General features: G+C 38.9%; 1 protein-coding gene across 1 annotated transcript in view; it reads right to left on the minus strand.

Annotated features, from left to right (window-relative positions):
* The window catches only part of LOC109049490 (cadherin-7-like), a 217,008-nt gene that overhangs the window by 100,273 nt on the left and 90,895 nt on the right, over positions 1-25,840 (minus strand). The window contains exons 6-7 of the mRNA XM_042713995.1: positions 24,547-24,734; positions 21,528-21,781 (exon numbers count right to left, since the gene is read on the minus strand). Of these exons, the coding sequence (XP_042569929.1) occupies positions 21,528-21,781; positions 24,547-24,734 (442 nt within the window). The remainder of the gene's footprint in view (positions 1-21,527; positions 21,782-24,546; positions 24,735-25,840) is intronic.

The raw sequence follows: 25,840 nt of genomic DNA on the forward strand, positions 1-25,840 counted from the left end.
ATTTTTGGGTGAACTATCCCTTTAACAATGATTTTTCCTCTGAAACACTAAAACGAAAATTGAAATAAAATTGATATTTTATGTTTTGAGAATGGCCAAGTGTAACGGTAACAAAGGGTGAGGAAGCAAGTGCAAGAGTGAAATACAAATGTTTATTGAAGTCAGAGATACAAATGAGTCCAGGTGGAACAACGGATGGTCGCAGCGATGACAGACGGTGATCCAGGAAGTGGCGGTGAGATGAGGCAGCAGGAGAGCGTGACACAGGCCTGAGATGAGCAGTCCGTGGTGGTGAGTTGGTGCAGCCGGTGGTGAAGAGTGGACGGGGTTCCAGGGTCAGACAACAGCGAAGCATATATAGGTCCTTCTCAAAAAATTAGCATATTGTGATAAAAGTTCATTATTTTCCATAATGTAATGATAAAAATTAAACTTTCATATATTTTAGATTCATTGCCCACCAACTGAAATATTTCAGGTCTTTTATTGTTTTAATACTGATGATTTTGGCATACAGCTCATGAAAACCCAAAATTCCTATCTCAAAAAATTAGCATATTTCATCTGACCAATAAAAGAAAAATGTTTTTAAATACAAAAAAAGTCAACCTTCAAATAATTATGTTCAGTTATGCACTCAATACTTGGTCGGGAATCCTTTTGCAGAAATGACTGCTTCAATGCGGCGTGGCATGGAGGCAATCAGCCTGTGGCACTGCTGAGGTGTTATGGAGGCCCAGGATGCTTCGATAGCGGCCCTTAAGCTCATCCAGAGTGTTGGGTCTTGCGTCTCTCAACTTTCTCTTCACAATATCCCACAGATTCTCTATGGGGTTCAGGTCAGGAGAGTTGGCAGGCCAATTGAGCACAGTAATACCATGGTCAAGTAAACCATTTACCAGTGGTTTTGGCACTGTGAGCAGGTGCCAGGTCATGCTGAAAAAACGAAATCTTCATCTCCATAAAGCTTTTCAGCAGATGGAAGCATGAAGTGCTCCAAAATCTCCTGATAGCTAGCTGCATTGACCCTGCCCTTGATAAAACACAGTGGACCAACACCAGCAGCTGACATGGCACCCCAGACCATCACTGACTGTGGGTACTTGACACTGGACTTCAGGCATTTTGGCATTTCCTTCTCCCCAGTCTTCCTCCAGACTCTGGCACCTTGATTTCCGAATGACATGCAAAATTTGCTTTCATCCGAAAAAAAAGTACTTTGGACCACTGAGCAACAGTCCAGTGCTGCTTCTCTGTAGCCCAGGTCAGGCGCTTCTGCCGCTGTTTCTGGTTCAAAAGCACACGCCTGTGCACGGTGGCTCTGGATGTTTCTACTCCAGACTCAGTCCACTGCTTCCGCAGGTCCCCCAAGGTCTGGAATCGGTCCTTCTCCACAATCTTCCTCAGGGTCCGGTCACCTCTTCTCGTTGTGCAGCGTTTTTTGCCACACTTTTTTCCTTCCCACAGACTTCCCACTGAGGTGCCTTGATACAGCACTCTGGGAACAGCCTATTCGTTCAGAAATTTCTTTCTGTGTCTTACCCTCTCTCGCCTTGAGGGTGTCAATGATGGCCTTCTGGACAGCAGTCAGGTCGGCAGTCTTACCCATGATTGCGGTTTTGAGTAATGAACCAGGCTGGGAGTTTTTAAAAGCCTCAGGAATCTTTTGCAGGTGTTTAGAGTTAATTAGTTGATTCAGATGATTAGGTTAATAGCTCGTTTAGAGAACCTTTTCATGATATGCTAATTTTTTGAGATAGGAATTTTGGGTTTTCATGAGCTGTATGCCAAAATCATCAGTATTAAAACAATAAAAGACCTGAAATATTTCAGTTGGTGTGTGGAATGAATCTAAAATATATGAAAGTTTAATTTTTATCATTACATTATGGAAAATAATGAACTTTTATCACAATATGCTAATTTTTTGAGAAGGACCTGTAACACAGAGAAACAGGAACGAGAAACCAGGCAAACGAATGGGAGACTTCATACAATGCTCTGACAAACACAAGACGAAAGACAGGGCAATAAGTAGGGATCTGGTAATGAGTAACAGCTGGTGCAGATGAACAATCAACGGAGACGCCCACATGAAACAATCAGTGCTGACGAGCGACATACACAAAGTCCACCCACATAGTGCAAACCTGAGACCACGGTTTACCAACCATAACACCAAGCCTTCTCTGCAGATATTGTTGCTTCTGGTTTGTGCATTGTAAATAGGCTACAACAAAAACAAATAACAAAAAAAAAAAAAAAATGTCTACAAAAACTCTTTTTGTCACATCTGTAACGCATGTGTATTTTCCAAATCTAAAATAGCCTGTAAGAAAAGTGTTCCTGTGGCTCAGTGGTAGAGCATTGCGTTAGCTGTGCAAAGGTTGTGGGTTCGATTCCCAGGGGAACACATGTTAGGTAATAAAAAATAAAAAAAATGTTAGCCTGAATGCACTGTAAGTCGCTTTGGATAAATGCATAAATGTAAAACATGTTCATAGACGGATACTTTACTGATGTCTGGACTCTGTTTTGGGATTTAGAAAAACATAAAGAGATGGTTCAATATATTGGTAATGAATAGGCTACATTCTGTGAGAATTTATATTTCATAGTCTAAAAAATATTGTTTAGACGAAACAAAATAAAATTAACACATCCTATCTTAACAAAATCCTATCTAAACCTGCTCAGCATGTTTGAAACCCTCATAAGACACTGTCCATATGAAAGACCAAGAGATTCACACATTTATATAAACCCCCACAAGCTATACTGAACTACCCCCCAAAAACCCCAACCCCCTCCCGCTGAACTGAATTCGGTCTGTTTTTAGGCTGCGAGGAACGGTGTGTTGTCATGTTACTGGGTTGAAACATGCCTGCACTCACAGCAGCCCTACTCTCTTTATTCATTATTTTCACAAGACCATAATAATAACAAATTATCAATTGATAATTAGTCATTATTTTACGAAAATCATTGTTATTTGTAAACGTAGCGTTTGCAGAAGGCTTTAAGACCAAGCGGAATCCTCCATCAGCTGTTCCCACTTCACAGTGAGAGCGACTCGCGCTAACTGACCCAACATTTAGCAAGGCAGGAAAATATTCAGTCTGCCTGAAAGGAAGAAGTATTTCATTGTAAGTTAATGCTGTTAAATAGAGAGTTAAATAGAAAGGAAGAAAAAAAAAACAAAAAAAAAAACCTATGGTTGAAATATTATTTTAGTTGAAATCTTTGCATTGATTAAAAAAATGCTTTATTGACTAATGTTTCATAGACCTTCAGTTGTTATGCTTTAAAATTCCATGCCATTTGTAATTTTACAGTATTTTCACCTCCTAAATCACTAACCTTTAAAGTCACAATTCTATAATGGTCAAATTTACTCAGGCCGATCATTTTGTTATGACATTATTATTATTATTATTTTAGAATAATTGTAGCCTACATAAATAGGTGAAGCAAAACAAATATGACATATTTGGATCATCCCTTATTTTTTCCCTTATTTTCTTAAAGAATAAACACTTATTTTCTACAAGAATAAACATGATAACATATGATTAATTCATATAAATAATTTAAGCAATTAAAACTTTTTTTTTAAACTTGAATTTCAATACTATTAAACTGACTTTAAAATCTCAAGGAGTTTATAAGTTAAAAAGGGTAAAATGTCACAGTGCATGTTAAATACCCTAAATGAACTTGTGTTAACAATATAATTAGAACTAACAATATAATTAGATTTTTTTTTTTAAATGAACAACTCCTGTATAAAATGGGACAGCAACCTTTATATCAAACACGCTAAAAAAATTTATTAAGTTTGTGAGAGGAAAAAAAAATATATAAGTCATGTATAATTTGCATTTTATTACATTCAGAAATAATAACGGCAGGCCTAATAATGTTATAATGTGCCAACAGGATATTTTTAGTTACCTTCACTTTATAACAATTCCTTTAAATTTAACAAATTTATCAGAACAGAACAAGAATTAAAAATATATAATTCTAATGGATAAATATAATTGCAGTATATAATAATATAGGCTTAGCTATAGGAAAGTAAGGACAGTACAAACAAATAATAATTTAAAGCGAAACATAAGGTAAGGTTGGGCTCTCTCACTCGGGAGAAATCCAAACATTTCCATATTCGTGATGTTGCTCATTTGAAGCTTAACTATTATTCATGAGGTAAAACAGGCTTTGTAGTTCACGCGTGTTTCAGTATCGACAGGGAAAAAAAATCATGATTAGCAAAAAATATGCCAAAGTGGCCCGCTGCTGGTGCCGGATGACAAGGTGAACATCTGCGCTGTTTCCAGTGAATATGTGCCCATGAGGCACCAGCACGATCAAACAGCTGAAACAGAAAAAACTAAATTTTTGGTCACACAGTAAAGGCATAATTCAAAAATGCAAAGGGGTAGCAGTTTGAAAAATCAAGAATAATAACAGCGTTAATAATAGCCTAATTATTGCTAAATGCTGGACCATGTTACAAATAAATATCATAATGTTATTGTTTTACTTCCTCCTTCTATCTTATTTTACAATTACATTTATTTCGCAATCCGTCCCTTTGCGCCACCTGACGGGAGTTTTGCGAATGATTTTAACATCCGACTGACTTGCAGTTAACGACGCGGCACTGCGGCAGTATTACCCATTCTGGTTGTCTACCTACTGTATCTATCTATCTATCTATCTATCTATATATATATATATATATATATATATATATATATATAATGTATTTTTATTATGGTTATTATTAATGGTGAATAAATCTAAAGCTTTTGAGACTATTATTTTGTGTTATTTAACTGGACAGGGTATCTGTCTCTGGGGCACATCTAACTGACGTAGTCTCGGCAGACATTCAGGGCTGTAGAGGTCATCTCTAGGTACTGATCCACCATCTGGTCTGGATATGGACAAAACCCTATGAAAACACGGTCTCTGTCATAACCAAGTGACAAAGCATAACGAGGGACCCAGGAATGGGCATGGGCAGAGGGCTCATGTGGAATAGGTAAGTGAGACCACAACACATTGGCCAAGCCCAGCAGACCACACAAGACGCAATCAATGAGAAAGAGGAAATTTACTCACCAGTAGTGTCGAGTGAAGTGAAGTGAAGTGAAGTGAAGTGAAGTGAGTGAGTGAAGTGAAGTGACATACAGCCAAGTATGGTGACCCATACTCAGAATTCGTGCTCTGCATTTAACACATCCAAAGTGCACACACACAGCAGTGAGCACACACACACACACACACACACCTTGAACACACACCTGGAGCAGTGGGCAGCCATTTATGCTGCGGCGCCCGGGGAGAGCCAGTGAACACAGGCAGAGAGCTCGCGGAGAATAGCAAAGTGAGGCACTTGCATGTCACCGGCAACACAGGCAAGGGCAGAAGTTTTTACAGGAAATAGTCCAAAAATGTTTACGTTTAATGATTTTAGATCTAAAAAAGGGAAAAAACCCTGGAGAAGGCGATGATGATGTTGCTTGTGGTGGTGGAGGTTGAAGTGCGGGTGATCCATGTGATCGAAACAAATAAACCAAACATTGTTTACCCGAGTCATGACAGCGGCACTTTAGTGTTAGTATGAAATACAAGTCCAAACATGGTTTGGCGTCTGCAATTTATGCTCAAGCTCATGTGCAAACAAGTGCGAGCACAACTGCGGATGATTCATTTTCCACTCAAGTGGGGTTTGGATTGTGCGATACAGCATCGTCTGCAATAATATGCTAAGTGTTGTTGTAATGATGTGCGATCGGACATTATCAAGTAGGCTATATCACCAAATCACACACAGAGTGCATGCCAAGATTTATTAGTCTATTAAAACTAGACATTCCAGGCATTCTAAATTATAGATGGCAAAAATGCTTCTGTATGCTTTTTATATTTATGTAATTTAATAATCTTTTTATACAAGTTCAGTAAAGCAATAAATGACTTCCATTTTAGACATAATATTGCTTGTTTTTGCTCAATTTTGCCAATGAAAATAGTTCCAAACAAAGCTCACAGCAGTTTTGCATCTCTGAGTAATGAAAGAGGTTAACTTGTTGAATGAATCAGCTTTTTGAACGAATCGGTTGAATAAATAGCGAACGTGCTGGAATTCTATGCGGATCGCGGAAAAGAAGTTTTAATCCTCCTCTCCCTATCATCTTGTTAGCCAACATACAGTCTCTGGATAACAAATTTGACAAACTTATTGCGAGAATCACATATCAGCGGGACATTCGTAACTGCTGCATTCTGGCTTTCTGTGAGTCGTGGTTACACTCAGAAGTACTCGATACGGCCATTACACCACCTGGATTCTCTGTTTTTCATCATGACAGATCGCTAAACTCCAGTAAGAGCAGAGGTGGAGGCATGTGCTTTATGATTAACACTCGCTGGGGCATGGATTTTACAGTTTTATCTACACACTGCTCCCCTGAGATCGAACTGCTCTCCATTAAAGTGCGTCCCTTCTACCTCCTGTGGGACTTTAATTCAATCATTCTCACAGTTGTTTACATCCCGCCTCATGTGGACAAAACAAAAGCATTGGATGAACTGTACAGCACCGTAAATGGATTAGAAATTGTTCATCCTGAAGCTGCTTTCTTTGTTGTTGTTGATTGTAACAGGGTGAATATGAGGAAAGTTCTTCCCAAATTCTACCAGCTCATAAATTTCCCCACATAAGGTGATCAGACATTAGATCACTGCTATTCAACACTAAAGGACAGTTACAAACCCCTCCCCTGACCAGCATTTGGCAAAGGTGACCACATTAGCATACTGCTGTTACCAGCCTACAGACAGTGCCTCAAACAGGAAAAAACGGTTTCTAATACAGTTCACAAATGGAGTGAAGATGTCATCTCCACACTGCAGGACTGCTTTGAATCCACAGACTGGCAGATGTTTCAAGATGCAGCAGGAGACAACATACATAAATACAAAAATTCTGTGATATGCTTCATTAACAAATGCACAGAGGATGTTGTCCCATCCATTAATGTTAAGTAATTTCCAAACCAGAAACCATGGGTCAATGGTGAGGTGCATGCCAGATTAAAAGCATGAACTGCTGCCTTCAACTCTGGGGATCTAACTGCTTACAAGAAGTCCAGGTATGGCCTTCAAAGAACCATCAAATCAGCCAAAAGAGACTTTAGGGACAGAGTGGAGTCAGAATATCATGGCTCTGACCCCCAATGCATGTGGAACAGTTTGCGCTATATCACTGACTACAAAGGAAGGAAAAGCAGTGTTGGGATAGTTACAAACTCCTTACCGGATGAGCTCAATACATTCTATGCTCGCTTTGAGACAGGCAACACATTCCCTGCTGTGAAAACACCTACTGACCTTGACACCTGCCCTTTGGTTCTAACCACACTCGAAGTGAGTAAGGCTTTCAAGAGAGTCAACGGCCGGAAAGCTCCAGGCCCAGATGGCATACGCGGACATGTCCTAAGGGCCTGCACTGTCCAGTTAGCAGATGTCTTCACCAACATCTTCAACCTCTCCTTGAGACTAACAGTGATCCCCACATGCTTCAAGCAAACCACCATCATCCCTGTTCCCAAAAAAACAACTGTCTCCTGCCTGAATGAGTACCGCCCCTGTAGCACTGACATCAGTCATCATGAAGTGCTTTGAACGTCTAGTCAAATCCCACATCTGCTCCTCTCTACCTGACACCTTCGACCCATTCCAATTTGCTTACCGCTCAAATAGATCCACTTATGACCCCATTGCAATGGCCATACACTCTGCCCTGGAACACTTGGAGGGAAGAGACACCTATGTGCGGATGCTGTTCGTTGATTACAGCTCTGCATTTAACATCATCATCCCAACCAAACTTATAGCCAAACTGAAAGATCTGGGTCTTAACAGTCACTTATGTAATTGGGTCCTGGACTTACTGACCTGCAGACCCCAGGTGGTTAGAATTGGCAATCACAGATCCTCCTTACTCACACTCAGCACTGGTGCCCCACAGGGATGTGTACTCAGTCCTCTCTTGTACTCCCCGTTCACATACGACTGCTCTGCTAAGCATAGCTCCAACACCATCCTCAAATTTGCTGACGATACAACTATCCTAGGACTCATCACTAATGGTGATGAGACATCCTACAGAGATGAGGTTAATGCACTCACAGCATGGTGTGCTGATAACAATCTCTCTCTAAACGTCAGCAAGACCAAGGAGATGATCGTGGAATACAGGAAATCACAGAGAGATCAATGGAGAGATAGTAGAGACAGTTAAGAGCTACAAGTTCCTTGGCATTCACATCTCTGAGGATCTTTCTTGGAGCCTACACTCAGAGACCATAGTGAGAACAGCCCGTCAGCGTCTCTACTTCCTGTGGAGGCTGAAGAGGTTTTGCATCTCTAACATCATGTCAAATTTCTACTGCTGCACTGTAGAGAGCATTCTGACTGGCTGCATCACTGTATGGTACGGCAACTGCTCTTCTTCTGACCGCAAAGCTCTTCAGCGAGTGGTGAGAATAGCAGAGCTCATCATTGGACATAAACTCCCAGCCTTACAGGACATCTATCAGACTCGCTGCTTGAGGAAGGCTCGCAGCATCATCAAAGACCGCACTCACCCTGCTCATCACCTGTTTGCCACACTGCCATCTGGCAGACGCTTATGATCCATCCGATCATGGACAACCAGACTGAAGATAAGGACAGCAGTTTGTAAGTGTTTTGCCTCGTTTTCTCATTAGACTACTGCGTGATCGTCGTTGCTAGGAAAACTTTGCTTTATTTACTGTGTGTCTTACCCTGGTGAATACGTGTGAAGTGGCGTTTGGTTTTGCATTTGCCTATCGCGGGACTGGCCAGTTTCGGTCTACTAAATCGGGAGGCGTGACCATAGCCAGTAAAGCACTATTTAACAAGCTGTTTTGTAAGTGCTTGTCAGAAGAAACAGTCGAGCGACAGATAAGGACAGCAGTTTGTAAGTGTTTCGCCTCGTTTTCTCATTAGACTACTGCGTGATCGTTGTTGCTAGGAAAACTTTGCTTTATTTACTGTGTGTCTTATCCTGGTGAATACGTGTGAAGTGGCGTTTGGTTTTGCGTTTGCCTATCGCGGGACTGGCCAGTTTCGGTCTGCTAAATAGGGAGGCCTGACCAGCTGACTTCAATCACAGGTAATCAGGCAAATATATAAGTGGTAAGTGTCACCGCGGCAGCGGTCGCGGCAGCCCTCGTGTGAAGCCTCCTCGTGTGAAGGCTCCTCGTGTGAAGACCAACGAGTGTAAAGACCATCGACTATACCTGCGCTACTCCACCGAGCAAGAACACCGACAGGGCACATGAGTATTCCTTTTCTCCCCTTCAATATTTGTTCAGCTTGGCCTTAAATACTTATTTTGATCACTTGTAGTCACTATGTGCTTTCAGATCTCTACTATCACTACTAAAACTCGGAGAGCACACTATGTACGCCGAAGGAAGGCCTGCCCGACAAATCTACGGCCTGTCCCTCTGACCTCTACTACTACGCTCTCTATTCCAGTTGGTCTCTGGGAACTGCCAGTCTGCTGTTAACAAAGCAGACTTCATTTCTTCTATTGCTACTCATTCCGGCCTCAACCTCATGGCACTGACTGAGACTTGGATCAAACCTGAAGACACTGCCACTCCCGCAGCCCTCTCCACTAATTTCACTAGTTCCCACACCCCTTGTACAACTGGGAGGGGTGGAGGTACTGGTCTCCTTATATCAAAAGATTGGAAGTTTGATCTTCAACCACCACTTACAGGTAACGGTTCATTTGAATCACATGCTGTTACTGTAACCCACCCTGTTAAAGTCCACTTTGTGGTCATTTATCGTCCCCCAGGTCAATTGGGAAACTTCTTGGAGGAGGTTGGACGTGCTGCTATCAAACTATCCTGAAGATGGTACTCCCCTCTGGTACTGCTTGGTGACTTCAACATCCACCTAGATAAACCTCAGGCTGCTGACTTCAACACTCTGCTCGTCTCATTTGATCTCAAGCGAGTGTCTACTACAGCGACTCACAAATCGGGCAACCAACTGGACCTCATCTACACGCGCTGTTGCTCAGTGGACAACTCTTTAGTTGCTCCACTGCACACCTCAGACCACTTCCTCATTACTGCTAACCTAGCACTTACTCCTGAAGCGGCACACGTTCCAACGCAGGTCACCTTTCGACGGAACCTACGCTCACTCTCTCCATCTCACCTATCCTCTGTGGTTTCATCCTCACTTCCTTCACTCTTGCAGTTTTCAGCTCTGGACACGAACAGTGCTACGGACACTTTTTGCTCCACTCTAACCTCTTGCTTGGACAACTTTTGCCCACTGTCGTCTAGACCAGCACGCACCACCCCATCTGCCCCCTGGCTGTCCGATGATCTCCGTGAACATCGCTCTAAACTCAGGGCTGCAGAGAGGAAATGGCATAAATCAAGAAACTCTACCGAACTCAGTGTATATCAGTCTCTCCTCTCTTCCTTCTGACGCTCGGACGCTCGGACACTCTTCAAAACCTTCTCTTCTCTTCTTAATCCGCCTCTACCTCCTCCTCAATCGACTCTTACAGCTGACGACTTTGCAGTTTTCTTCACAAATAAGACAAGAACCACCAGTGACCAATTCTCCACACCGACTAATGCACACTCTCTCTCCTCCTTCTCTCCACTCTCAGAGACGGACGTTTCCAAACTTATCCTGTCCAGTCATCCTACTACTTGCCCACTTGATCCGATCCCCACTCACCTCCTTCAAGCAATTTCTTCCCGATTTCCATACCTTCACTTACTCACATTATCAACTCCTCTCTTCACTCTGGAACATTTCCCTCAGCATTTAAGCAGGTTCGGGTAAGCCCACTGCTGAAGAAACCATCTCTAAATCCAGCACTTCTAGAAAACTACAGACCGGTATCCCTTCTTCCATTAATTTCAAAGACACTTGAACGAGCTGTGTTCAACCAGCTCTCCATGTTTCTTGTACAGAACTACCTCCTGGACAGCAAACCAATCTGGCTTCAAAAGCGGCCACTCAACTGAGACTGCCCTGCTCTCGGTTTACTGAAGCCCTGCGACTGGCAAGAGCAGCTTCAAAATCCTCAGTACTCATTTTGCTGGACCTGTCTGCTGCTTTTGACACCGTTAATCACCAGATTCTCCTGTCCACCCTCAGAAAGATGGGCACCTCTGGAACCGCACTCCAGTGGCTTAACTCCTACCTTTCTGATAGATCCTTCATGGTGTCTTGGAGGGGTGAAGTTTCTAAGTCACAACAACTTGCTACTGGGGTTCCTCAAGGCTCAGTACTTGGACCACTTCTCTTCTCCATCTACATAACGTCATTAGGATCTGTCATTCAGAAGCATGGCTTTTCCTATCACTGCTACGCTGATGACACAACTCTACTTCTCATTCCAACCAGATGACCCGACGGTAGTTGCTCGCATTTCAGCCTGTCTGAGTGACATTTCTAGCTGGATGAATGACCATCACCTTCAGCTCAACCTTACTAAGACTGAACTGCTGGTGGTTCCAGCTTACCCATCGTTTCATCACAACTTCTCTGTACAGCTGGGTTCATCAACCATAACTCCTTCCAGGACAGCCAGAAACCTAGGAGTTGTGATGGATCATCAGTTAAGCTTCACAGACCATATTGCTACAACGACCCGGTCCTGCAGATTTGCCTTATACAAAATTAGGAAAGATTAGACCCTTCCTGTCAGAGCAAGCCACCCAACTTCTTGTCCAAGCTCTTGTTCTCTCCAGACTGGACTATTGTAATGCTCTCCTGGCGGGCCTTCCTGCATGTACTATCAAGCCTCTACAACTGATCCAGAATGCAGCAGCGAGGGTTGTCTTCAATGAGCCAAAAACAGCTCATGTTACTTTTCTCCTCATCAGGTTACACTGGCTACCAGTAGCCGCTCGCATCAAATTCAAGGTACTGATGCTTGCCTACAAGACGACCAATGGCACAGCGCCAACATACCTAAGCTCATTAGTTCAATCTTATGCGCCCTCCAGAAGTTTGCGCTCAGCAAGTGAACGACGCCTTGTGGTGCCATCCCAAAGAGATTCAAAATCACTCTCACAGACTTTTTCCTGGACTGCGCCCAGCTGGTGGAATGACCTCCCGATCTCAATTCGAACAGCTGAGTCTTTACTCATTTTCAAAAAACATCTAAAGACTCATCTTTTTCGTCTGCGCTTAACCAACTAATACTAGTTCTTACCTTTTCTTTTTCTTGTCTATCATATTCATAATTAATAAAAAAAAAACTGGCTACGTGTTCTGTACTAGACTAACTGAGACTTGTCATAGCACTTGTATACTGTTTTTGTTCTCTTGTTGATCTGATTGTTTCTGCTGTTCTGATTTGTAAGTCGCTTTGGATAAAAGCATCTGCTAAATGATTAAATGTAAATGTAAATGTAAGAACAGCTTCTATCTTCAAGCCATCAGACTGCTTAACAACCAATTATCCTCCATCTAAAACCGGAGAACAGCTACTATCTTCAAGCCATCAGACTGCTTAACAAACAGCTATCCTTGATCTAAAACCGGAATACATGTTGCGCTTAAGTTTACTTTTATTGTACTTGCACTGCCACTTTTTAATATTCCTTCATGTAGCTCTGTGACACCCTACAATTTTGGACATTGCTATACTCGGAAATACAAAATTGGAATGTGTGCTGCTCTTATGTTTATTTATTGCATCTGCACTGCCACTTTAATTTCCTTTTTATGTAGCTCTGCGACACTCTACAATGACATTTTAGACATTGCTCTACCCCAATAATCTATATTAGTACCTCAGGAATACTTATAACTCTTAACACGGTCTACCCTTACTGTATCTGTTACTGCCACTTATTTGTATATAATGCTCTGTCTGTGTCTGTTCTGCCTATGGGCACTGAAGTCACTCAAAATCTCAGTGCCTTCTACATACATCTATGTCTGTTTATGTCCTGTTATTGTCACTGTATGTCTGAGCCTCGTCACAAGCATTTCAATGCCCAGTTTTCCCCAGTGTTAACTATTCAAATGATAAATAAATGCCTCTTGACTCTCTTGACTCTTGAAATGATTCAGTGATTCACTCATTAACACGATCAAATGCTTTGATTCTGAATGAATCATTTGTTTGAATGAATCTCTTAAAGCCCAATGACTCACCCATTAACAGTCATTTGCTGCAAATTACTGGTGGTTTTAATTTGACATTTTGACTATTTTTTGACTATGATGTTTTAAATTATTTCAAATATCAGTATTCAATATCTTATGTTAAAAACAAAACATTAGGCCTATTTATGCATCTGTTACTCCAGTTTAAATGCATCCTTGAGAGATCATGAGAGATCTAATCCTGAGATACATAAACTGTATAAATACATCTAAATTCTATTTCAGATGTAGATTCCAGAAATGTTTTCTTATGTTGGAATGAAAGAAACTAAGTACCGGATAAGGTGCTTCTTTTTCTTACACAAAAATACAAAATGAAAAAAAAAGAGTTAAAACTGAACACAATCTTGCTACTCAAGCTGTGTATGAACACTTTTTATATATATTTATTTGCTTCTTTTCCATTTCGCATTTACTTGTACTTTTACTTTCAATACTTAAGTATGTTTAAGATTTTAAAATATATATACTTTTCTTACTTAAGTACAATAAATATCACATACTTTAAGACTTTTACTCAAGTAATATTCTAAACAGTGACTTCAACATCTACCAAAGTCATTTTCTGGTAAGATATCTGAACTTTTACTTGAGTGTGGCTTTCAGGTACTTTATACACCACTGGAGCTTGCAAACAATTAGCAGATAAACAACAAAACAACATAATTGATGATGAGAAGCGGCATTCACATTGCACACTGCAACTCTCACCAGAAGAGGCTATGACAAAGAAGTATATGACTCCAGTAATAGTTCATGTCAGCTCTTCATTGGTTCATGCCATGCCTCAAGTGTTAACAGTATTAATTCAGATGTTAGTATATGATTTGTTCATGTACTCTTATTATTAAGTGTTACTGCAATGGTTTATCTACACATAGATTTTTAAAGGGGAACTTGATCAAATATATTTTAAGTTGTATATATCGGATATATATATATATATATATATATATATATATATATATATATATATATAAAGATCACTGGCTGGAGTGCCCACAAGCTCCTCTGAAGGATCCTCCTCCTAGACTCATTATGGTTTCATTCAGTTCACCTGTGTATTGTTACCTTGTTTGCTCTGGCTTATTAAGTGGTGTTTTCTCCTGCATTCTTTGGGTAGTCTTGCTAGCGTGTTATTACTTCATGTGTAAACCCCTCTCTCCCGGGTTCTCACCGCCAACACCTCGTCCTCGCTCCGAGTTGGCCTCAAGTCAAGTCAAGTCAAGTCACCTTTATTTATATAGTGCTATAAACAAAAAAGATTGTGTCAAAGCAACTGAACAACATTAATTAGGAGAACAGTGTGTCAATAATGCAAAATGACAGTTAAAGGCAGTTCATCATTGAATTCAGTGATGTCATCATGCAGCTCAGTTCAGTTTAAATAGTATCTGTGCAATAATTTGCAATCAAGTCAACGATATCGCTGTAAATGAAGTGTCCCCAACTAAGCAAGCCTGAGGCGACAGTGGCAAGGAACCAAAACTCCATCGGTGACAGAATGGAGAAAAAACCTTGGGAGAAACCAGGCTTAGTCGGGGGGCCAGTTCTCCTCTGACCAGACAAAACCAGCAGTTCAATTCCAGGCTGCAGCAAAGTCAGATTGTGCAGAAGAATCATCTGTTTCATCTCAAAAGAATCATCTCATACCCGGGTCTCCGGCATGGGAGGCAGATGCACTAACAAGGAGGCTAAATGACTGCAGCCACTAGCGTCAGTCGGTCCACTTTGGCATATTTTTTGCTCATTATGATTTTTTTCCGTCGATACTGAAACACGCGTGAACTACAAAGCCTATTTTACCCAATGAATAATAGTTTATCTTCAAAATGGGCAACATCACAAATATGGAAATGTTTGGATTTGTCCCGAATGAAAGAGGTAAGCCCAACCTTACCTTATGTTTCACTTTAAATTATTATTATTATTATTTGTTTTTGTTTGTTTGTTTCACGAGTTCACATTTACTTATAATTAAATAAAGGTTATGTGTATTTGGTGTGCTGTCCGGGGAGAGAGCTCCGAGCCCGGCAAGACTCCCGAGCCCGGGGCATCCCCACCCTGTCCGGGGAGAGGGGTCTGAGCTCGGAGTTCTTCTACCTGAGCTGGGCTAGAAACTTGGCTGAAGGTGCGAGATCGGGGTGGCGGAGGGATTCTGAAAGTCGAGAGATAACGAAGGTAGGACGTACTTGATTATTTATAGGTGTTTTCTCTTGAGCTGATTGGTAAATGGTGTAATCACTAATGATGAACTGGCCGTGTTAATTATCTGTGCATGCTCCTCCCAAAATTTGTTTATACATCACTTAGCTGCCTATATTATTATATACTGCAATTATATTTATCCATTAGAATTATATATTTTTAATTCTTGTTCTGATAGTTAAATTTAAAGGATTTGTTTTAAAGTGAGGGGAACTAAAAAATATCCTGTTGGTACATTATAACATTATTAGGCCTGTCATTATTATTTCTGAATGTAATAAAATGCGACTTATACATGACTTTTTTTTTCCTCTCAAAAACTTTGTGTGTGTGTGTGTTTTTAAAAAAACATGCAGCAAACGAAAATAGGTGATTAATCAGTGGGTTTAGTTCAGAGTTCAGACCTAACCCTAACTGTGGGTTAACAAATTCATCGGTTAAATTTTGTTACTGTGGGTTAATCTAGACTATGTTGTTAACAATTTACAAATTTCAGGGTTTTTTTTTTCCATTGCATCTGAAATTTACTTCAGATGCAATGGAAAAGAACCTGCCTCATGCGTTGCTCAGCTGTGGACAATTTAAAAAAAGTTTGATATAAAGGTTGCTGTCTCATTTTATACAGGAATTGTTCATTTTAAAAACAATCAAATTATATTGTTAGTTTCATGGTAACATGCAATCAAGGTCTTCAGTTAGAAGATACAAGTTCATTTAGGCTATTTAACATGGACTGTGATATTTTTACCCGTTTCAACTTATAAACTCCTTGAGATTTTAAAGTCAGTTTAATAGTATTGAGATTCGAGTTAAATCTAGTATAAAAAATAAAAATAATAAAAACCTGAAGGTTTATGAAGCGTCAGTCAATAAAGCATTTTTTTTAAAAAAATGGCACTTAAAGTTTTGAACTAAAACATTATTTCAACCATATAGGCAGTGAATGAATATAAATGCACACTTTTCAATGAAAGAACACATAAAGAGAGTGTAGGTTGCTTCTGGTGTTTGGATTGATACTTCAATATACTGAAGTCCAAGTTTAAGAATAGCCAACACTAGGTTTTTTTTTTTGTTTGTTTGGTTATTTATTTATTTTTTTCAATGTATTTTTTTGCTCTCTCTATTTAACAGCATTAACTTACAATGAAATACGTCTTCCTTCAGGTAGACTGAATGTTTTCCTGCCTTGCTAAACGTTGGGCTCATGATAAATAAGTTGCATTTGCCCAAACTGATTTTGTAAAATCAAAACTTGTGGACGGTGAACCTGGGTGCAGTTAGTGTGAGTCGCGCAAGCTGTGAAGTGGGAGCAGCTGGCAGAGTATTCCGCTTGGTCTTAAAGCCTGCCTGAAATGCCTATGTCCACAAATAATGATGATTTTTGCAAAAAGAATGATTATCAATTAAGAATTTGTTATTTTTATGGTCTGGTGAAAATAATAATATGGGCTGCGAGAAAATAATAAATAAAAAGAGTAGGGCTGCTGTGAGTGTATATGTGTATATATATATATATATATATAAGATCAGCATTTATAATAAACACAAGAATTATCTGCCTGATGACATGGTTATTTTTATTATTGCGAAGTGAGATGAATGAAGAGCGTGTCTGGAGAAGGGAAGTTTTGTTTATCAAGTTAGTCAGTGATTTTAGCAACACAGTTTCAAATCCCGGGTTGTGGTGTTTTTTTATTTATTTATATATAATAAAATAATATATAAAATTATTAATACAAATGTGTTCTGCAGTTCTAGTTTTAGATAGAGTGTGTCCATTTTACACTCAGCAACCATAGTGACTGTATTCAGTCCAGCTGGAGGGGGTTGGGGTTTGGGGTAGTTCTGTATAGCTTGTGGGGGTTGAAAAATAAAAGTGTCAGTCTCTTGCTCTTTCATATGGACAGTGTCTTATGAGGGTTTCAAACTTGCGAAGCGGGTTTAGATACATTTTTTTCATGCCTCCTTGGGTTTGGGTTTTGCAATTTTTGCAACTGCATAGGCCTAAAGAGTATTACATACAATATAATATGTTTTTGTTGTATCTCAGGAGAGATGAGGCGCTTCTGAGAGAGAAACTGGTGAAAGAGATGCACATCTGCCAAAGAGACAAAAAATTTGTTCTTAATGTAGGCCTATATCCTATGCTGCTTTGTACTATTTTCAGTTTTAATTGTACGCAGCAATGCTGCAGTAATTTTGGCAATACAAATGTAAAAATATATTGCGACATTAAAAATATATTGAGACAACATTTTGTAGACTTTCTGTGATTTACAATGCACAAACCAGAATGGAGAACAAACCAGAATCTGCAGAATGGAGAAGAGTTGACCATTCACAAAACATAAAATATAAATTTTATTTCAATTTTCGTTTTTGTGTTTCAGAGAAAAAAATGTTAAGGCATCTCTCCTTTACAGACTGTTCTGAAAGCAGAATTTATACAAACGTGTATAAAATGCTTTAAAAACTTTAACAGAGATGTCTAGAGGGTATTTAATAGGTCTGCCCCCCACGTAAGATTTTTCTAGTTACTAGTAGTCGTTCATTTAAGTTATTATTCAACTAATTGCAGGTTTATACTAAATTAACACAGTCTAATCAATAATGAGCCTTAATATATTCAAGCACATGCATTAAGTTTGCCACAAAGCACAGGCAGAAGTAGCCTAATAATTGTGAAAAATTAGACATTTTAATTATTTATTAATAAACTAATGTTTTCTTGTCAGCTGCAAGATGAAATTCACGGTGCTGACTCTCATCTCCACAGGATCCTCATAATCAGGGAGTATTTGCTTTCATTTTGAATTGGTTCATTTAAAAGTAGACATTTCAAGATTTCTGTAGATATATTTCTCATGTATGTAAGGCACCCCAGTTTTAAGTTATTTCATTATTAGGAAAAAAGGGGAAAAAAAGAAGAAAAAAAAATATCACGAGGGTGCTTCCCTGTCATGCATGCACATCAATAATTTTCCGCACAAACACTTGAATATGAATAGTAAAAGAGCACATTTCTTTTAGGTTACAGTATGGGATCTGCATTAAAAATAAATCTTCAGTCAATCTTCAAGTCTACAACTGAGACAGATGCAGTTATAACCTGTAAATTAAAGTTTATTTGATGTTTTAAAATGATGTAACTGCTGATGCCCCTCCAATTTGTTGATTTTGATTGTTTTAATAAATCTCCTTTACATTAAATAATAAAGATACAAAGCAGTTTAAGTTAGATATAATTGTACAAATAATCATAAAATGCTATAGACTGCTAATAAGATTTCACATTTTGCATATGCATTACAAAGTTTAATTATTTTTTACATGCAATGATACAAAATAAAACCAAAAAAGATTTGTAATGAAGAAAAAATGTGTAGACAAATAAAAATAAATGTTGTGCGTCACATTCAGCATCATAAGCGCCGCACAAATCTTGCACTCTGATATTTTAAGGAATAGAATACACTCCTGCATTTAAATGTGGCTTCAATTTTTTTTTTGAGTTTTAATTAAATTGTATGAAAGCAAGTAAAGATGGTTAATTTTGTAATCACTGAAGTTGTCAATTAATGAAGCTCTTTTTTACATCATGTGCACTTTGTTGATTATAATGAGAGAATCTGAGTTTAAACGTGAGGACATTTTATAAATCCATCCATTCTTTTCAGTTTCAATGATTTAGCTAAATGTAACACACCAGCCAGGCAAAGCTGACGGCTATTTGCGAAAATGTGCTTTGATGCGTTTGTTTGATAACTTGTGGTTAAAGCGCCACTCAGCGGTCAAAACCTGCAAATGCACTTTGCAGACGCTGCGGCGGCGGTGCTCATAGCGGTAGAAAGCACACTCTGGTTGGCCAACTACTGTAGAATTCAGTGGTGTAGATGACAAAGTGTGCCGTTTTTGATGCGATTGACCTGGTTTGAATCTGCCTTTTGGTGAACTTTTTTCCGCCTTTTCAAATTTCAAATCCCATCAGAAAAGCATTTATTTTTAATAAAAATGAAGGAAATAATCAAAAAGTTGAAAATAAAGTATCAGGGGCTTTTGTCCCAATAAGGTGGCATCCATTTACTTATTTGAATTAAAATTATATTTACATTCAATAAGTTATTATTGCACACTGTTTTAAAATGTATTACAATGCTGGGGTGCAGATAATTGCCACTGTTTGGTATAATAAGTAATTATCAGAATATCCTGCTATTTTAACATGGTATAAATAGAATCTAGCATATCATTAAAAAATACTGCTATATTCCACTTAATAGGCAAATCTATCGCACGATCCAACAGCCCCCCACCGCGCACGCATGCACAAACTATTTTCATTGCACCATTTTTGTGTCTTCCTTACAAAATAACACAAACATGCACATTGTTGAGAAACACAAAGCACAAATACAAATGCAAATGCAGTTATTGCATTTAATATATTTTGCAATATTTTTCTCACCAATGTGAGCTGTTGACAACAGAGGATGGTGTTTACAAGCAGCAAAAATGTCTGTAGTTAAGGAAGGACTTTTATCCTTTTCGGGAACAGTGGTTGAGGCCGCAAGGTGTTTTAATTTTCATTCAGTCAACAGACATTCACATGCCATTGTTTTTAATAGTAGTACTATAATTAACATTGATACACCACGTAAAAACACTACATACATATGGGCATGCTGACTGATATAACTATAAAATTGCACTAAATGGATCGCGGGTATGGGACAGCGCAATTAATGAACATTGTATTTGAGCCTAGCATGACGTGTCAGTGAGGTAATGAAGCTTCGTTTTCACAGGTCACGTGACAGCCTAATTTCCAGCAATGCTCCGAAACACTGTTTCAAAGCACTAGTGTGTCAAAAACTCGAAACGTGTGTCAACACTAGGTGTCGATCTATCCATCCCTACTGGACCCTGTGTTTTGTTTCTCTGACTAGTTGTTTGAATCTTATATGGATTGGATTATTTTGATATCTGCACGTTTGGACCTTTGCCTGCCTTTGACTACTCTTTGGATTACCTTTATTAAAGGGATACTCCATCCCAAAAGATAATTTTGTCATTATTCAGTTATCCCCATGTCATTCCAAACCCGTAAAAGCTTTGATTCAAACGTAACGTTATGAAGTGACGAGAATACTTTTTGTACACAAAGAAAACAAAAATAATGACTTTATTCAACAATTGCTCTCCTCTGTGTCTCTCCAAATCAGCGTAGCGCCATTTTGACAAATCTGACTAGTACGCAGATGGCTTACGCTCTTCTGTATCAGCTGCGCCACAAGCAAACGTTTATTACGTGTATTTACACTTTGGTTTGAAAGAAAACAGCGCATCGACGCAGCGCGGCTCACACAGAAGAGCGTTTGACAGAGAGACAGAGGAGAGGAATTCTTGAATAAAGTTGTTATTTTTGTTTTCTTCATGTTCAAAAATTATTCTTGTCACTTAATAACATTACGGTTGAATCACTGATGGCAGATAGACTATTCTGACGATGCTTTTCATACTTTCCTGGACCTTGACACTGTTATTTATTTGGCAGTCTATGGGACAGTCTCAAGCCTCCCGGTTTTCATCCAAAATATGTTAAATTGTGTTCTGAAGACAATCGAAGCCTTTATGGGTTTGGAATGACATGGGGGTAAGTGAATAATGACAAAATTTTCATTTTGGGATGGAGTAACCCTTTAAAGACTGCACAGCATTTGTCATGCAACAAAAGCAAAATACCAAGCATTTGTCATGGTCAAGTCCCAATGCTTTGACCAAAAACACAAATTATTCAAGAGCATCATCACGTCAGTCTTGCCAAACTGTTAAACCAGAGTTTGGGGTCTATGTAGATCTCACTGTTGTTTTCATGTGGATTAAGTACAGAATGAATTCAACTGATTGTGTTTTGGCATCCAATCAGAGTTCTGTGTTTGAAATGTAATGTATATGATTAAGAGGACAGTAAGATGAACAGCCATATGAATCACAAACACACAGTCTAATAGGATATTACATAAAACACAAATCAGTGAAGCGTATACCTGATTGCACTGCTGGATGAGTCTGGATCAGAGGCTGAAACCGTACCAATGACCGTGCCGACCCTCGCTGCCTCAGAAACCATCATCTTTCTGATCAGGGGGTAAAAGACCGGTGGCTCATTGACATCCTCTACAATGACCTTTACAGCCGCTGTATCACTGAAGGGGCCAAAGGTCAGAAACTGAGGGTCAATATTCCGATTAGTAGCTTCAATCTTCAGAGAAAAACTGCTTTTAGTTTCATAGTCCAAAGGCTGTAGGAGAGAGAGAGAGAGAGAGAGAGAGAGAGAGAGAGAGAGAGAGAAAGATTTATATTTGAGGCAGAATGGAAGAACACACGCTAAAAGAAGAAAAACAACAAGCAGCAAAAATAAATTCTTAATCTGTGATTCTTTTCTCTCACACATTATTATTAAAAATTATCCAAATTCCAATCAAATCCAAAACCCAATAAACATAGGCTACACAAATTAAATTAATTAGGTGTTAAAAAAAGATGATAACAGCACACATAAATAAATATTTATTAATTAATATTAAAATGTATTTATTAAACTATAATATCACAGTATGTACACAGAGCTCTTAGGCTGTTAAACGAAATATAGTCCTTTGGTCCAATACCATAAAACAGTCCAGAAGAGGTTTGGTGTGTCCACCTGTGAATATATAATCTAATCTGATATAATCCAAAGAGGGAATGCAGTGGAAAAGAAAATGTCACCAGGAGTTTATGTGTCAATCCAGTCAGTTGATGATCACTGACCTAATGTATTTAAAGTCTCAGGCCCCAATGTTAGGCCATGCTATTTAGAGAGGTTACTTCACTTCCTGCTTCCTGTCATGTGTTCTCTCAAATGACAGATGAGTTGCATCTGAATATGCACAGTGCGTGACCAGTACCCGGATGTTGGAGTTAACGGCCATTGGTGTAGCACCGCCAAGCCTCAGGTGACCCGAGTCCTTTACCTGTCCTGTTCCCCTCTTTCTCGTCCCTATTATTTCCTGTCTCATCTACACTGTTTTATCTTATAAAGGCATGAAAGGCCAGAAACAAGGCGAAAGGAAATAGTATTGAATGGCAGTGAAGTTATGCAACTGACGCAACAGATCATGTGACAATGAAAACATAAGTGCAGTATATCCAGATTACATTCATATTCATAATATACTTTAAGGCATGATGTAAGTACTTATTCAAAACAGGTACCTACTCAGTTCAAACACACAGACACACACTTGAGAAAAGTTAAGATGAACAAGGAAACATGTAAAACATATTAAAATTCAAATACACATAAAACTGAGAGTTTAAATACATATCCCATATGTGGCAGGACCTCTCCTTTTCGGGCCTGATATTGGGTCTTCTTTGTCGAGCTCGGGAGCTGATTGAGATGCACCTGTAAGCTGTGTCCCAATTCAAAGGCTGCATCCACCGAAGGCTGCGAAGTTCGGGCAGAGCATTGTTTAATGGAACGGTCTAGCCTTCGAAGGACTGTTCTTGTCGCCTAGCAACTGTGACAGCTGCCGTTGACAAGGGGCAGTAACATTTGTACTGGACTGTTTAACAGTTATATAGACAGTTTCATCAGACGCATGCATCTGGCCCGAAGTTAACTTCCGGTCTGTGTTTTTTTTTTATCGATCTGGCTAGTGGCTAGTAATATGGCGCCAACTACAAATGCAGTTAAAGTTAAGGTGATATGTAAACTGAAGTTGGGCTCAGGTTGTTGTGCTGTGGGATGCAACCCAGTGTTTCCCATACATTGATTTATTTGTGGCAACCCGCCACAATATCAAAACTGACCATCACAAATACATTATTCGAGTACATAGAAAATAATACTCATATTCAAAAGTGTAATCCAACAATTTCTCTCAAATAAATCCTGTCATCACAGGCATGCATTCATTGTGAGGGGCATGTGAGGCCGCAAAGGATACATCCGTTGTATCCTTAATTTCATGAGAAACAAAGGGAGCATTTGATGGAACCTTTGAATTGGGACAACCTTCGTCACGCCACAGTGATGCAATCAGCCTTCAATTGTGCCCGTTGAAGGATGCAGCCTTTTTAATTGGGACACACCCCTAGTCACCCTGAACACCTCGATTGGTTTAGGTGTGTTTGATCAGAGTTGGAGCTAAACTCTACACAGGATGGTAGTTATTGGTAGTTAGTTTTTTTTTTCCAGGACTGAGGAACCCTGTACCACAATATCAGATGACTAGATTGACTATATTTACTCTTTCCCCGCCAGTGTTTTTGAAAAAAGTTGCCAGCCACCACCAGCCTTTTTGATGATTTTCACAAATATTTCATGGACCCCAGAATATTTTGTTTTATGAATATCTGAACATGCAATAACATCAAAATAAAGAACAGGGCCTCTACTATTAAACTTGTTTATTACTTACTTATTACTAGTATTACAAGTTATTATAAGTTATTACTATTAAAAAAAATCGGTTTTATTCTAGCTTCAAGCATTTTATTTATTTATTATTTATTGTTTATTTTAATTTTTTTATCAACACTTGAATGTAGGTGAGTTTATTTAAAAAAAAAAAAAAACATTTTGATCAAAAAGCAGAGAAAATCACGTTTTTACTACATCTGGATCATATTCAATAGGATGATCAAAGCAAAGAAGGAGTACATTTCTTCCATCAACACCCCCAAAGCTTCACAGTTCTTTGCAACTTCCTGGATCGACATTTCACTCAGTAACATTGGGCAGTTTTCATTTAAATGCTGTTTATCCTTAATAATCACATTGTTTTTCATATGCATACATACGAAATTGCTCACTTCTACATCTTTCTCACATGTGTTTTTGATCAGCACATTCTAGACTCATTCAGGAGATGTGTAATAGCGTCACCGAACGTATAACAGCAGGAAACCCTGAAAATTCCGTGTTTGGAGGGGAAAGAGTTAACAATGAATAACAAACTAATTCACTATATACTCTAAATGGCTTGTTGTTCACTATGAAGGGGGCTATGGTCTCACCCTCTGTAGAAAGATGACTCCCTCTTGTGTGTCCTCATCTGTGGTGATGTTGAACACACCACGTGCATCTCCATCTATTATATGGTAGTCCATCTCTGCATTGGAGTCGATATCAGCATCTGCGGCTTTCAGTTTGGCCACCACTGACGGCACAGGCACAGATTCCAGCACTGAGTACTGATACGACTCTAGAGACACAGAGACACTTCAATTTAGATTGACATTAACACACTAAAATCAAACTCACCAAACCTGTCAATATCCAGGTTAAGAATCAAAGGACATAATTACAATAAGTAACTTTGCTTAATGAAAATGTAGCAAATTACTTAATTTTCTTTAATTTTAGGACCATTAAGTTTTTGGATTTGAAATTTTCCCACGACAACTGAGCACTTTTTTTCAGTAATGAGAATTTAGGAACAAAGTCATAATGTTTTCTTCTTCTTCTATGCAAACTACAATTTCTAATTTCTGTTTGATTTTAGGGTGAAATGTTGGTCTGTTTTTGTGGGATGACCCAAAACAAAAAGCAGGCTGAAACACAACTTATGGACATTTAATTAGCAATATTATACACAGCCATTCATTTATATGGAATATAGCCAGAGGAACATCTATTAGGTTTTACCAGTTTTCTCTTTTTAGGAGAGATTTCAATGCCTTTTTAATCTAAATTCTCAATAATAATAATAATAATAATAATAATAATATCTGTGGGTCAGTATGATCACACAATCTCAGTTTTCTCTCAGATCGATTACTAAAATGCTAATGTTGAGACTGTAGCAGACTCATGAGAGCTGAAAGGTAAGATGAGGAGCATCATTAGCAGACCTCTCATGTTTCTTCAGCATTTGTGTCACCCTCATGGAAAACTGCCATGTAATCTCTGTAATGACTTTTTAATTTACCATGGAATAGAAGCTTCTAGCAGACCAAACATTTGCGGTCACACCCTTGTCTTGATTTCACCTCTCTTTTTCTCCCTGTGGTTGTTACCTCCATCCATCTACCTCTATCTTTCTTTTTCATTTTCTCTGTCCTCCATTAATCTCTCTGTCCTATCTCATGCTCAATTTATTTTTTGTACGTTTCTTCACGTTTTCCTCTTTGTTCCAGGGTTTATTTGACTTCTGTTTGCCTGGTTCTGTAGTAAAAATACCATTCATTTTCTTCTGTGCAGTTCTTCTGTGGCTAAATAGATTCATTTGTTTTCACTAAACACTTTATTCATATATACCATCTTTACTTATATTCACATTACATGTAAAAATGTAGTGCAGTTTTTGTC

This window comes from Cyprinus carpio, chromosome A24 (genome assembly GCF_018340385.1).
Source record: "Cyprinus carpio isolate SPL01 chromosome A24, ASM1834038v1, whole genome shotgun sequence".
Classification (NCBI taxonomy): domain Eukaryota; kingdom Metazoa; phylum Chordata; class Actinopteri; order Cypriniformes; family Cyprinidae; genus Cyprinus; species Cyprinus carpio.